Genomic DNA, 15415 nt, shown 5'->3' with positions numbered 1-15415 from the left:
TCTTTTTGAGCCATTAGAATTGCACTTCGTTTTGGAAAATAGAATGTTTGGTAACTGGGGATACTGAAGCCAAGGATGGGATAGACTTCAAAGAAAGGGAGCTGTTAGCTGTTACAGATGTGTGTGTGTGTACATGTGTGTTTGCAGGTGAATGTGCATGTGTGTATGTGTGCAAGCATATGACCAGAGGCTGGCATTTAGTGTCTTCTTGCATTGCAGGCCACCTTATTTTTTAAGATAGGGTATCTCTGTGAACTTGGCATTCAAGAGTTTGCCTAGACAAGCTGGCCAGTGAGTCCCATGGATCTTCTTTCAGCTTCTCCAGCACTGGGACTGCAGGCAAGTACATATGGTTTTCTAGGTAGATGCAGGGGATCTGAACTTGCTCATGTCCCATGCTTGCGCTGCAGGCACTTTATCCTCTGAACTACCTTAGACTGTGTCATCACAAACCAAGGTGCAGCATGCACAAATCAGAATCAGAAGCCAGGAAGCCCATCCGGGCCACCACTGACATGTTTGACTTCATGGATTCTTATTCCCAAGAGTGTTTCTAAGCAGGAAGTTTGCTCTCAACACCATTCTCATCTGAGGGGCAGGAGTAAGTCCTCTGCCCCATCTATATGCTGTCTCGTGTCCCAAAGTCCTTATTTATTCAGGACAAGGAATTGAGTGCTAGACTCCCCAGATCTGGAAGCAGAGCTTCTGCACAGATTAAACTAGGAACCCTGAAGGAAATAAAAAGAGTAGCCAGTGCTTTGGTCTGGAAGCCTGAAACGCACAGGAAGCACAGAGAGAGACTCCTCCTTTTTGTTTTCTCTCAGCACCCTAGAAGAAAGCAGACTCTCTGGTTCCAGAAGCCTCTCTCAGGAAGGACTCAAGACACTGGTAGTCTGCTTGAGACAATCCTAGCAGAGTTGACAGGGACAGAGAGATGAGCAGAATTGTCTTCTGGCAGTCCAACAAAATGGAAGTGAAAGGTGCCTTCCAGTCAGGGCGTGGTCTCTGAGTTGACTCCATCAACCATGACCCCAAATATTGGTACCATCTTGGACAAAGGAGAGTGTATGTTCCTGCTAGCTTCCATCTGGACTGCAGAAGGGTCTATGGCTGAGGACCTGCAAGAACATGCCACTTTTCTCCAAAGGCCATGGTTTCTCTCTCTGAGACAGGGTTTCTCTGTGTAGCCCTGGTTACCCTGGAACTCACCAGTTCTTGCCTAGACCAGGCTTGTCTGGAACTCAGAGATCTGGCTATCTCTACCTCCTGAATGCCTCCTGAAAGCTGGGATTAAGGGTGTGCACCACTGTGCCTGGCTAAGGCAATGGTTTTGATGTGTTAGAAAAGGAGGCAATTACTTTGAGACTCTCATGCCCTGACTCAAGTTCTTTGCTAAGCATGGGCTGATCTGAGGTCTGTGATGTAGTAAGGAGCAGGGACCCTCTGGCCAGCCTGTCTCAGCTAGACATCTACTGAGGCCAGGATGTAAGAATATCAATGGAGGCCTTCTGACATCTCTCAGCTACTGTGAGAGATTTGCACACAGTTTTAGAGCTTACTTTTATATCACATTTTAGGATAAGCCACATGTCAGTAGTATGCCATCTGCTGGTCTGCCACTCAGTTGTCCTTCTTGGTGTCTCCCAAGCTCTTTAGTGACAGAGAAAATCCTTACAGTTTGATGTTAAAGGAAAGTAGGGTGAATGTTTTATGTTCAGACCCACAGGAAAAATCTAAATATGTAGAACGTCAAGTGGTTAGATGATCTGTCTCTTATGAAGATTCTGTAGTCTGATTTTTTTTGTAATAAGCCTGAATTAATCATTTAAACAGAAATAAATACAAAGCAAATATTAATTAGTTATGAAAAGAAAACTTAACCTACTCAGACCTGCTTTCTTAGTCCCTTTCCACCCAATGAACATCTGGAAACCCAAAGGCCCTTGGATATAGTTTTGAGGGTTGGGCCACTGCACTTCTCCTCCTTTGTCATAAATCAGAAATTGTTCCAGAGATAGAGGACTCTTGGCATGTCAAGTAGCTCGATGGAGAACTCAGCCTCCTTTTCTTGAAGCTGTAAGGAGGTGGAGTAGCTACTTTCCCATCTTCTACCACAAATAAATTATAAGGAGGTGAGAAGGCAGCAGTGCACCATGGTAATTGTTTGTATATGTGTGTCTGCGTGTGTGTATGGGCACACATATGCATGTGGATAGTATGTGTGTTTATGTATATATGTGCTTGTGTGCATGTGTGTATGTGTACACATATGTTTGGTGACCACACTTGTATAGGCCAGAGGGCAACCTCAAGTGTCCTTCCTCAGACACCATTCCACTTTTCTCTGAGAGTTTTCTTCTTCCCTGACACTCATCTAGTGGTCAGCCTGACTGATCAGTGACTCCTAGGGATCTGCCTGCTCCAGACTGTCCAGATCTAAGATTTTAAGTGAGCCTCATGCCCAGTTATTTATTTTTTTTAATGTGCACATTAGTTCTGAGCACCAATCTCAGGTTCCTGTGCTTGGATGGGAGGCATGTTGCCAACTCTCTCCAGCTTTTCACATCATGGTAATTTAAGGAAGTGTGGAGATACTAATGCCAGTCGTAGCTAAGATGGAGCATTAGATTGTGTTGTGGAAAGAACATGAACTGGGCCATCTACCTTCATACCAACACTTTATATGGTACAGAATTCATAAGTGAAAAGTTGATATCATCTTGGATATGATATTTCTCTTTACTTTTACTTAAAACATTTAATTTATTCATTTTATGGGCGAGTGTTTTATCTGCATGCAGATATGTGAACCACACAAGTGGTTGATGCCTTAAGAGATCAGCAGAGGGTACTGGATTTCTCAGAACTAGAGTTCCAGATGGTTGTGAGCCATTATGTGGGTTCTGGGAAACAAAGTTGGGTCTTTTAAGGAGCCACACATGCCCTGAGCCACCGGGGCATCTCTCCAGCTTTAACATTTAAACAGACAAAAATTGTATGTATGTATATTGCACAGCACTATTTGAAATATTTATTTTTTTGTGGGATGAATAACTGGTGAACTCAAGCTGAATAGATACTATCTTTTTCTTGTATGCATCTGTGGTCAGAACCCTTGGTGTCCCTTCTCAAGTTTACTAAACATTATTAACTGTAGTCAGTGTGCGTCCTCTAACGACTACCACCCAAACCCATGGTTCCCTTTCCGGGCTTACATTGTTTGTTTGACTGTGAAATGTTCTTCAGGATTTTCAGGTCTCAACTGAATGAGTCAGCCTCCTTTTGAATAGTCACCAAGTAGTGGTCTACCAGAAGACGCCACCAGAGGACGCCACATCACTTAGGGAGGCATTACTAAATCTCCCAACAGATTCTTAATTCCTTTTTTTAATGTGAGTCTCAGGGTTCACTAGGTCCAGGCTGGGGCTGGAGAAAGGTAAAACTCAGTGACACTGTGACACTGCTGACATCTGCGTAGACAGCCTTTCAGTCTCTCTGGACTTCATTTTGTTTTATTAGTTTGTGTGCTTGTGATCTTCGTCTCATGTACTTCTTTTAAGTCCCATGGGGAATGCCTAGCGTAGAATAGGTAACAGATTTGAAAACCCAGGCTTGCTCTGAAGGTGACCATAGACACAGGTGCATTTGCCGAAGAGTCTGGGAAGCTATTAAATGTATTTGCAGGCAAATAAATGGCCTCACTATAAATTTCTACCTTTATTTCTGCTGCTTTTATTTCTTGTACAATCGTTCTGGACACCCGATCTGTAGACACACCTACAGAAGGTAGAGATGATGCTCTGGGGTTATTTGTAGATACTTCTAGAGCTTCCCATTTTCCAGGCTAATGAAAGAGTAAAAAGACAATCGGTAGGCATGGGTGACAGATCCTGTGCAAGCTGGATGGGTTCTGTCCCTCTGGAGCTTGGCCACAGCCTGGGATAAAGGCTACAGACAGAAGAGCTCAGGGACTTCTGCAGCTGTGTGGTCCTGTGTGTCTTTCTGAGGGGCTGTGTGGGTGAACAGAGCAGTAAAGTGGAGGCAGGGGCCCCTAATTCCTCCTCTTCCCACGGATTGCACTCTATGAGCAAAACCCAGGGCCAGAAGATCTGATCTGGTCCCAGTTTGTCTAGTTTATGCAGTGTATGTGTGTGTGTGTGTGTGTGTGGTGTGGTGTGTGTGGTGTGTGTGTGTCCAATGCAGTGCTTGGAGGGCATAGGTTGATGCCAGATGTTTTACTCAGTCAGCTTTCCACCTTAACTGAGGGAGGCTCAATTTGGAGCTTACCCCTCCTGGTTTAATTTTGTCTGTTTGTTTGTTTTTGTTTTTTTGTTCTTTTTTTGCCTTTGCTATCCATCCTGAAACCCCCCCTGGTATCTGTATTTCTTTCTACTTCCCAGCATCAGAGCATATCCCTATGCCTGGATTTTATGTGGGTGCTAGAGATCTGAACTCAAGTATTTTTCTCACCAAGTTCTCTCTCTTACCCCTGGTTTCTGTTTTTGTTGTAGCTCTCAGAATGAATATCACAAGCCTGTGATGTCCAAGGTTCCTTTTGAATGTGAGGTTCCTCTATGTCTAGGGAAGAGCCTCTTCCTTAAAAGCTGGTCAGAACTGGGCAAAGGCCTGATGATATCTACTTCTGGTAGTCGGGAATACTCTCTTTCTGTGCCTATATCCTGAGTACCCTGAGTTCACACAGGAACAGGCGATAATATTGACCCTGAAGGTCTCTGATGATTTCTGATCAAGTCATGGTTTTGGACAACACTGGAGATGCTGAAAGCTTCAGTCAGCAAAGTTAGGGGTGGTGCGAGAGCAGACAGAGTGGTGGCTGGAGTAGGTGTCTTATGGGAGTTCTGGGACCCTTTAAATGATGATGATGATAATGGTGTGGGGACTTCAAATGTGAGAGGACAGAAGGGACAATGGCCACTAGCATCTTGTTAAGTCACCATGATAATAGTTTTCAGGGGGATCTAGGTTGTAGATATTAGGTAGGAAGAACCTAGAGGGTACCACTGGCTGCAAAGGTTCAAGTTTTGCTCCTATGGGAATACATTCTGAAGGCTCGATAACCCATGGTGGGGCAGGACAGTACCTGTCCTTTGCTGACTTATGCTAGGAATGTCTGAGTTTTAAATGTTAATTCTTGGACTTAAGTCCCTCAGGCTTGTGTCAAGGCACAGACCCAGCTGGTGAGAAGGCCAATAAAGGAATCTCAGTACCGCAGCCTCTTGCACCTCTCCCCAGCCTTTCCAAGTTCAACTACCCCAGCCTGATGTTGGAAAAGAGCCAGGGCCAATTGAATGCATGGGGATTGTGTTGCAGCCCTCTGAGTGCAGAAGGATAGATGATGCTGGAGGGACCACTGGATGATTTAAGGGGAGACTGAGGCAATTTCTGCTTCTACAAGACACCATTTATTGCTCTCTTCTTTAACACCCCCCCTCTCTGTGTGTAAATGTGAGTGTGCCCCATAGCATGCACATGGGCATGAGAGAATGGTTAACAGGAGTTGGCTTATTCCTTTGACTCTGAATTTCAGGGACCAGGTGCAGGGGGTCAGGTTTGGAGACAAGTACCTTTACCAGCAGAGCCATTTTGCTGGCCTTCTGTTGTGTACTGTTTTATGGGGGAGGTGATTTTGACCTTAAGTCTTTTCTAATGGATATGTATACTGAGCCCAAGGAATGTACCAACCAATTTGAGACTCACATATTTTCAGTGTCTGCCAGGCTTGGCCTTCTTTGGCCCTCTGTATCCTAGGGCCAGGGTGTGGCTGACCAATGATTTAGGTTGAGACAGCTTGTTCAGGTAAGGAGGCTCCTTTGGGCCAGTTTACCATATGAAGAGTCTTGAATGGAACCTGAAAATTCCAATTAGACTATAACTAATGAGCTGGAAACTTTGGGGAAATCACTGTGGGCAGTGAGGGGAGAGTGATCATCTTGGTTTTAATTAGCACAGGAAAAAGTTGTGGTCCAGCTGCCAGCCTGGAGAAGTGTCCAGAGGGAGGAAGTTTCTGTGTGAATCGATAGGGGGACTGGGGGTGGGGTGGGGGACAGGGGCTGCTGAACAAACCTGGACTCCTTCCCTTTAAAGGGGAGAAACGGGAGACCAGAAATGTAGAAAGGCAAGCCTGACTACAGAATACCTGTTATCCATTTGCTCTTCCCACACGAGTCTAAAGAACTAGGAAGCAGCCCTTTAAGAAACCCCCTTTTCTACCCAGTTTGTTCCACACCAACCACCAGGCTGCTGTCATCTTTGCTTAATAAGGAAACAACAAACCACCACCAACAACAACAGCAACAACAACCAACAAACCCACCTGCAGCTGTCAGAGGTCACAGACTACCAACAGACTTCCAGATGCCCCAGTTGTTCATCAGCAACTCACAACGTGGCATCTAGGAAACGAAAGAGTGAACTATCTATCAGTCAGCAGGTGTACTGTACTGACTAGGGTCTTCCTTAGTCTCCAAGCTTGAGAATCTAGGGGCAATAAGTCCACTGAATCTAGCTGACAACCAGCCACTCCTCTCCCTATTAGGGGCCCCTTTGGGAAAACCGGCCTACCCCAGACACCTGGTGGTTTCCCCTTCTGGTACCCTGCTGATCCTAGAGGGGCGCAACACCTGCAAAGTCCTACCTCTGGGCTGGTGGCGCTATACTCTACATCCTGGAAGATGGGGGGCCGCATGCCCCACCACTGCCAAATGACCTGCTGCCCCTACTCAGCCCCAAGCCGAGGCGAGTCAGCCCGGTAAGCCTCCTCCCCTCCCGCTTCGGGCTGTTTGAGCCCGCGCCCGCTCCAGTTGCTGCAGCTGCCACTGCTGGCGGCTGCGGGGCGCGCGGGGCGCGCGCCGAAGAGGCTCGGGCTGCGAGAACGGGGACGAGGAGGAGCCCGAGGAGGCAAGGAGGAAGAAGCGAGCGGAGGCCGAGGAAGCTCAGGGTCACAGAGACCCGGCCCGAAGGGGTCCCGCAGAGCATCGGCCAGCTGGCCGAGGAGGCAGGGCAGACCGCCGCAACCAACCTGCCGCGGCCCCGCGAGCACAGGAGGCGGCGATCCAGGAGCGGAGCGCAGCCCGGGGGAGGAAGGGTGGCGCGGGCACGCCCGGTCGGGAGGGCGCGGATTCTCCGATCCTAAGGAGCTGTCGCCTCATCACCCGAGAGAGCTGTGCGGGGACGGGCGGGAGACCCCGGGCCCGGGCGCAGCGCACACGCGTGGCGCACGCCAGGCGGGCCGGGCGGCGCCGAGGGTACGCGGGATCGCGCTCACGGAGCTTCGGGCGGCACAGACCCCGGGCGCGGACAGCCCGCGGCGCCCCCTGGGCTCTCGGTGCTCCGCGCAGCCCCGGGGGCGATCGGGGCCCGGGTCCGGGAGTGGGAGCCACCCTCCCTCATCCCCTCCCCCCCCCGGGCCGGCCGGCAGCCCGGGGGAGGGCGGGCGGCGGCGCTTGGCTGTATATATCTCCGCACACCCTGCCAGGTCGCTCACAGCGCCCCGAGCCCAGGCGCCTCCCCGCCCCCCTCCCGGCGCTCCGCGGCGGCGGCGGCAGCGGCAGCAGTAGCAGCAACATGGCTGTTGATGGGTGTTCGGGGTGGCGCTGGCGGCGGGAGGAGCTCCCTCGAGCCCCTGCGCCTGCCGCCCGTTGCTAGCTATGGCAAACGGTGGCGGCGGCGGCGGCGGCAGCAGCGGCGGCGGCGGCGGCGGCGGCGGAGGCAGCGGTCTTAGAATGAGCAGCAATATCCACGCGAACCATCTCAGCCTAGACGCGTCCTCCTCCTCCTCTTCCTCCTCCTCTTCTTCTTCTTCCTCCTCCTCTTCCTCCTCGTCCTCGGTCCACGAGCCCAAGATGGATGCGCTCATCATACCGGTGACCATGGAGGTGCCGTGCGACAGCCGGGGCCAACGCATGTGGTGGGCTTTCTTGGCCTCCTCCATGGTGACTTTCTTCGGGGGCCTCTTCATCATCTTGCTCTGGCGGACGCTCAAGTACCTGTGGACCGTTTGCTGCCACTGCGGGGGCAAGACGAAGGTAACGCGCGCCCCGGGCGCCCGCCCCTGCGCCATCCCAGCCGTTTCTCGGCGGCCCCTGCAGCCCACCTCTTAGCTCCGCACCGTGTCTTGCCTCCTTCTGTCCCTGCCAGCCTTGTCCCCGCCGCCTGCCCTTCCCTCCCCTCTCCTTGTGCCCTCGGATTGTGCGCCAGGGGTGAGGAGTTGACCCCAGCCGGTGCGCTCCAGGACGCAGACCCCCGCTTTAGTTCTCTGTTTATTGTAGGGCTATTGGTGACTACTGCCGGACCCGGGTTGGGGGGACATGTGTCTCTTGGGCATGTTGTTGCGGAGTGTGGAGAAGGAACCTTGCGGGGACAGAGGAAGCTGAAAGACCCTGGGTGCGTGCGGGGCACCACTCACTGGCTGCGGCCAGGCTCCTCACAGTGGGCGAGTTGGGACAGATCAGCTCATACTTTTGTTGTTGTTGTTGTTGTTGTTGAGGAAATCAGTTCCTGGGGTCCCAAAGAAGGGGGAATCCTTTGAGCAAGGGAGAAAATCTTTTGCATCTGGGAATTCTGGGGGAAGATCATGGCTGGAGAAAGTGGGGGCCCAGGGATCAATAAAAAGTTGGGAAGACCCATCCTAGAATGGGGTCAATCTATGGAGAGTCACTTTCTAAAAGTGGCATGGTTGCAAGTCTGATGTCACCGCCCACTTCATCCCTTACATTTTCTTTGTGGAACATTTCCCTACCCTAAGTACTTTTGCCACCTCTACACTCCCCTCCCAGGCCATCAACTTTGGATCCCCACAAATACAGCCAGCAGCTCCAATCTGTAGCACCAGGGCTGCACTCCTAAGCGTCCAAGGGACCTCTGCTTCACTAAGCCCCCTTTTGGCACTTGGTGTGGCTAGAAGTCATCTTAAGCTATTCCTGGCAGAGTCGCCCACAGTGTTAGGACTCACATCTCAGATGTGTGGTTGCTAGGCTTACTCCTGGGCTGTGGCCATATCCCTAGAGGGGTCCCTGCCCACCACCTAGCACTTGCTGGGGGGTGGTGGACTGGGGGTGGGCAATGTTTGAGCGAGAACTACAGAATGAATAAAAGAAAGAACTGGGAAAAAAGAGGAGCTGAACTGGGTGCCGCCTTTTAGAAAAATTCCCATCCAAGAGGACAGAACAGCACCCATACTTTTGGACAGAGGATATCTCTAGGGGGATTGCCACAAGACACTCAGCTTGGTCCCCAAATGTTCACACCTGCTCTAGAAAAGTTAATCCCGGGACCCCCTTGAGACGTCACAGGGCTCAGCAACTTGTAGCAGCGTACAGCTGCTAAAGAGAAGAGTTAGGCTAAGGGAGAAGGCTATGAAACCCAAGGGCAACTGAAGCACTCTCTGTCATTAATTATACATCACCGGAGGTGCTGGGCTCAGCTGTGTTTTGTGGCAGCACATTTGTGTTTTGGAAAATACTGGTGTGTTGGAATAAGGGAGGAAAAAGAAAAAAAAAAAAAAACCACCCTTCCTTCTTTGCTTCCTCTTGGCATTGCTCTGAAAGCCTCCAATGGTGACAGGCGAGCTTTGTTTAGAGTCACCTTCTTGAGGATGGAGGTTCCCCCTTCCTTTTCAAGGAGAAAGACCGTTGGCCTTCCAGAGAAGCTCTCAGATTAGGCAAGGTTCCTATAGCCAGACCCAGAGATGTTCTCTGCCTGATCATAGAATCACATTCACTCATTCTTTGTCCTGCATCTTCAGCTTGTCCTGGGGGTGTCTCCCTCTCATACTGAGACTTGGTGACTATCTTTAGTTGCATGCATCTCAGTTATTTTCTATATGGAAGTGACTTGGGTTGGCTTTTTTTAAAAAAACTACTTTCTGTTTTCAGAAAGTGAACAAATTTGGTCATAATGAATCTTTTGTCTTTCTAAGGTTTTAAGCGGAGCGTCTAGCATCTTTTTGCTCTAGGGGGTACCCTGATAGTGCGTGTCATGAAATGTCTCTGAAGGAATTTACATAAAGAATTCCCTTTCTAAATAATGACCAGAATAGCTTTTGCCAGTTTTCTCAGAAAATAGGTTTTGTGTAATAACAATTAAAAAACAAAACAACAATCCGTACCTATCCCTCTACATATATTTTAGCTTTAAGACCAGTGGAGTGCACACAGTTGAGAGTTTCAGTGCAGACCCTGGAGTAAAAGATGATTGTGGTTGATTGGAAAGATTGAAGGTCAAAACAGAATAGCATCAAGCTCTTTTTGGTACTGTAAGTTCCTTTAGAATCGTGCCCAGTTTTCTTAATACCTGCCTCTTGATTCGTTGAATTAAATTGTGCGTATACTCAACTCCCTGTACCTAACGATGGTAAGTGAGAATTTTTAGGCGCTTCCCTTTCTACCTTCTGGGCTCTGTACTTGTTTTGCAGTTATTCATCTCCTCTTTGCTTTCCAAGTATTCGGTAGTTTTGTTAAGACTCGGTACAGAATAAAGAATTCAGCTCAAGTTTAGAACACTTGTGACTTGCCAGTCTCCTTAAGCAATCCTCTGCTGCCTTTCCACAGAAACTTCTGCCCACCCTCAAGCCTCTTTGCCCACCCCGGCCCTTATCCTGGTCCAGTGTGGCTTACTAGGAGCTGGAGTTCCGGAGAAGGTATCTTCTCAGCATCTGACATTCCTGAGGGGACATGTTTCAGCAGGAGCCTGGAATGCTATACATTTGTTCTCCAGGTCTGCACCGTGGTTTTTGGTCAAAGGAACCCAAGGCTGTGGACATATATCTTGGGGTCTTTGTTCATTTGTGCCTTTGGTCTCCAAATAACACATAGCTAATGACTTCATCATCATCATTATTATTGTTATTATTATTATCATCATCTTTTTTTAAAAGGATTAATAACTTTTGGGGAGAAGAAGGGAGGGATGAAGAATATTTATGCTAGGTGTGGTGGCCTGTGCCTGTAATTCCTGTACTCAAGGACAGTGGCAGGAGGATCGTGAGTTTTAAGTCAGCTTGGACTAGGTAGCCATAGCCTGTCTCAGATAGTAGGAGAGTGAAACAGAACAACAGGCACACAGCAAACCTCACCACTCCACCCCTGATTGGAGCATGGTTCTTTGCTGCGGGTTTTCATGCTATTGCTTCTCTCTACCACCCTGGATTGTATCGCTGTGCACTGATCATTTGGCCACAGAATTTTGGGGTTCAGTCTGGTCCTAGATTGTAGCGAGCTGGGGAACTGTTCAGGCAGTCTGCATAAGCCATTTAACCTCTCTGGTCCCTGGGAAATCCAAGGATTGGACCCCGTAAGTTCCAATCACCTCCCTCTGCCTTGGGAACACACATAGGAGAATGAAAGGACAGAGCAGTTTGGGGAAAGATTTTAAGCTCAGCTTTGTGGTCTTTCCGAGTCCTTTGGACACCTATGAGTCTTCCCCCACCCCTGCCCTTGTTTTATTCATCTGCTAGCGTGTGGTCTATTTCTCTCAAGTGTTTGGGGAAATAGGCCATTTGTGGATGGGCCTCTGGTTTGCTGAAGGACCTGCATGTGGCAAGGCATAGACTGACCGATAATCTCAGTCAGAGCTATCATCCCTATAGAACCTCGGTCTTGGTCAAGGATAGTCTGCATGTTGTGAATTATTGAGGTGTTGTCTCCTTGGCTATGTCTGAGAAAACAACACATTTTCTCCGACAAGCTCGTGACTAATATAAATATCAGATCCCATTGTGGCTTGGTAATTACCCAGGGTCTGGTCTGGTGCATTCAATCAGGACTGCGGCATCAGCACCCTGGAACTCTAGATTCCAGATTGGCCTCAGTGCCTGGTTTCCTCTTGTCCTGGCAATTGCCAGCACCGATGACCTCCACACACTCTTTTGTGGTCAGATCACCTAGGGTGGCCAGGGAGATACTGTCAGCACCCCAGTCACGGGGGATCTGACCTGGTCTTGTCCAGATAGCTTGTTCTCATTGGTTATTAAAAGTTTTAATTTTATGTGTATGTACCTGAGTATACGATGTGCATCAAGTGCATGCAGAAGCCTGTGGAGGTCAGAAGAGGGGTTGGATCCCCTGGGACTGGAGATTCAGATGTCCGTGAGCCACCATGTAGGTGCTGGAAACCAAACCTGGGTCTTCCACACAATTGGTAGGTACTGCTGAGCTACCTACCTCTCCAGAGCTGCTGCTGTATTGCTTATTTTTATTTTATTTTGATGGATATTTTAGACTCTACAGTTAATAGACCCAGAACAAAGGCTGTTGCTTCCACTCAAGAGGGTATCTTTGGCTGACAGTGAGCCTTATTTCCTCATCTGCCAGAGGAGCCCACGAACACTTAACTTTGTAGAATTCCTATAAGAAGCATCAATAACATGCGTGTCTAGTGCCCAACAAATACCTGGCACTAGCGGGCCTCTTGGAAGTGAGAGTTACCACAGTTCCACCAAGTGAGAAGCTGTTTTCGCTGCTCTGTTAAACAGAAGCCGCAGAAGGGCACACACTCGAACAGATAGAATTTGGGAACCAAAAGGAGCCTCCAGAACTGGCAACACGAGTTCACTAACCTGTTCAAAGTCACTGAGATTGTGTCTCCTGGCTCTGGATTGCCTCGAGCTATGGTGATGGGGATCTGGTGGGTGAAGAGAGATCTATGGGGGATGCCCTGACAACATGGTTGATGTGTTGATGATAGGGCTGTGGGTAGGCCCTTGATAGTATCGGTGTCTCAGAGAACAGGGCTGGCAGAAGAAAAACATTGTAATAGGTACCCGGAAATGTAGCTGTTCAACAGTGTGTCCTTGAAGAGGGTGGATTCCATCCCTGGTAGGCCAGGCAGTCAAGGCTCCCAGAACGATGCTCCCTGCCTCCCAGGGATGTCGCAGAATCCTTAACCACTGTGCTGTGCAACCAGACCAGCCTTTCCTTGGTAGCCTTTACAACAGGGTTTCCCAAAGTACGTCCTGGCCCTTGCCCTTGAAGTTACCTTGGGAGAAATTGGTAGTGAGGGCCCTGGCTGAGCCTCTACTGGGAGGATCTCATCATAGGTTTGCAGAAGTCTGGCTGGTAGGGAGCTTGCTTTAAGCATCCTTCTCCCCATCCCCCACTACCCACTGTGTAGTAGCCAAGAGTCAGCCTGTGACCTTGGCAAGGACTTCAGTGGGGATGCCTCAGTTTCCTTCCTGTCAGACTGAGACTCATAATAAGATCACAGCCTCAAGTTTCTTTCCCTTACTTTACTGCAGGGAGACATGGGGTTCAGAGAAGATGTGGAGTTCATGCTTTTCTTGCAAGCCTGGGGCTGCTGCTGCTTCTAGAGGACAGGAAGAGACCCCCTGCTGTTTGGCCTGAGAGAGAAGGTTAGGCCCAGCCTTTTGCCTCCTTCCCTCAGCCTCTCCTCTTGACCACAGAACAAGTGACTGTGCGCTTTGGGCTGGGATGCTCAATCGGTGCTTAGTAGCAGGCAGTAAGTGCTTGTTCTAGGGCTCACTTGCTTGCACCGCCCCCTTCTCTCTCTGTCTCTCTTTGAAGCAGTTGAGAGGACATTGGATTATAATGCCAGGGCCTCTTTCCCAAAGTGGGTAGCAGGAGTGCCCTGGCTCTCAGTGGCAATGGCTGTGCTAATCTGTGAATCACAACAGCCGACACTACCTTCTCGGGACTTGAGAGCTGAGGAGCCTCTAGAGAGACTCCTTTTTGGTTCGTGGGAAAGGCTTGTGTTTGTGCAGTGACACCATAGCCTGGGGACATCATGGAGGACTCTGAGACTTATAGAGAAAATTTTCAGGGTCAGGTAAGGCCAGTCTCCTGCAGAACCTCTGAAATTCCATTGCTGTACACAGCAGGAGTAGACCAACAGCGTCTCCTTCTTCCAGATGCCCCAAGTTGCTGTATTCTTGGCTTTGGGCTCAGTGAGAAGAGAATTCAGGATCCCACCCTCATGTGCCTAGCTTTGTGAGAAGAAGGTCCGAGGAGTGTTGGCTGGGCTCAGACTTCTGTCTGCAAAGGGCTGAAGGAGGAATCTTTGACTTTCATATAGACAGGATCATCTGGAGGGCTGGGGAAATGGTCGGATGCAGAAGGCCCAGGGAGCGGCCTGAGCGGTCATGTTTCTGTAAGAGACAGGCCTTGCTGATGCGATGCAGAGCTTGATGTGAATGAACAGTAAGGGCAGGTTGTCTCTGAAGATGGACTTATTCTAGAACATGTACACCCCTAGCTCTCCTATGTCATGAAGGGGTCCAGAATGGACAAGAAGTGGAAGGTTTGCTAACATCAGACAGTCGGGGTGAGAGAGCTCGATGAGGTGGTTTGGGGTGGAGGGTCGCCTGCTGCCGGGTTGGATGCTTTATTAAAGCTGCCTCTTTGGGTATCTTCTCCCAAAGAGCTTTGGGGCTGGCTTTGTGGTAGCCAGGGTGACTTTCTGTAGTTTACAGGGAGTGGCATGCCAGTTACCAGCCAATGTGTGGGTTCTTCTTCATGCCAGTTGGTCACACTGTGAGGGGTGTGGCTTCCCAAAGTCCAGGGTAGCCAGTTAGCCAAACCACCATCTTGCAAAATTAAAGGTTACAGCCAGTGCCACATGGTGTGTGGTGGTCCAGGAGGTCAGCTGTGAGCTAATCCTACTGGAAAGGTTCAAGTCAGGGGATTTTCCACAGGGACCCAGGATGGCCCTTACCAAATGGGAGGGAGCCTCAACCTTAAAGGTATCTTCAAGGGGAAAGAGTGCTATCTTCCTTTGTACTTCTCAAGGATTCTAGTAGACAACAGTGAAAGTAGTGCCTCTCCCCTCCCCCGCCCCCCCCCCCCCCCACATCTGCCACTACTAGAAGGGATTTCACAGCTCTGTCCAGGACTTTCCTTGAGATGTTCTTTTTAGGTTGTTCCATTGTCAAAGGAGGGGAACTTAGAAGGAGCCATATGAAGAATGGCCCTGTACCTGGCCCTCTACCTGACCCTGTACCCGGAGGCACACAGATCTTCTGGTTAACGTTAGCACCACTGGCTTTGCCTTTATCAGAGCATACATACTGGGCCAGAAACCGAGCCAGGTGCCAGGGGAAAAAATAATGAAGACTGGTTCTCACCTCTTGCCCATTTGGACTCAGAATCATCAGACTGAGCAGAGCTAAAACCAGGTCCCTTCTCATGGGGTGTGTACAGCTGTGAGTGACCCTGAGCGGTCTTCAGATTCCTTGAGGGCAGAAATTGAGTTATCTAGAAAGAAACACAAGAAACTTAGGGTGGTTGGGACAATGGTAGGTGCAGATTCATGTCTCTGCTTTGTGTGTATGTGTGTCCAGAACACAATCTTGGGTGTTGTTCTTTAGTTATTAAAAATTATATTGGTTGTCCTGTGTGCATGTTGTGGTGCACATGTGGAGGTCAGTCAATATCCAGGAGTCAGT

At 49.4% G+C, this 15415-nt stretch overlaps 1 protein-coding gene across 17 annotated transcripts in view; it reads left to right on the top strand.

Annotated features, from left to right (window-relative positions):
• The first annotated feature begins 7667 nt into the window (after positions 1-7667).
• Kcnma1 (potassium calcium-activated channel subfamily M alpha 1) overlaps positions 7668-15415 on the top strand; it is a 700771-nt gene continuing 693023 nt past the window's right edge. For all 17 annotated transcript variants that reach the window (XM_021182666.3, XM_021182664.3, XM_021182654.3 and 14 more), the window contains exon 1: positions 7668-8045. In XM_021182666.3, the coding sequence (XP_021038325.1) occupies positions 7668-8045 (378 nt within the window). The remainder of the gene's footprint in view (positions 8046-15415) is intronic.

The sequence above is a fragment of the Mus caroli genome, unplaced genomic scaffold (genome assembly GCF_978045245.1).
Source record: "Mus caroli unplaced genomic scaffold, Mus_caroli_1 scaffold_12, whole genome shotgun sequence".
Classification (NCBI taxonomy): Eukaryota; Metazoa; Chordata; class Mammalia; order Rodentia; family Muridae; genus Mus; species Mus caroli.
The sequence above is the reverse complement of the archived record's forward strand: the minus strand, read 5'-3'. Positions and strand labels throughout refer to the sequence as shown.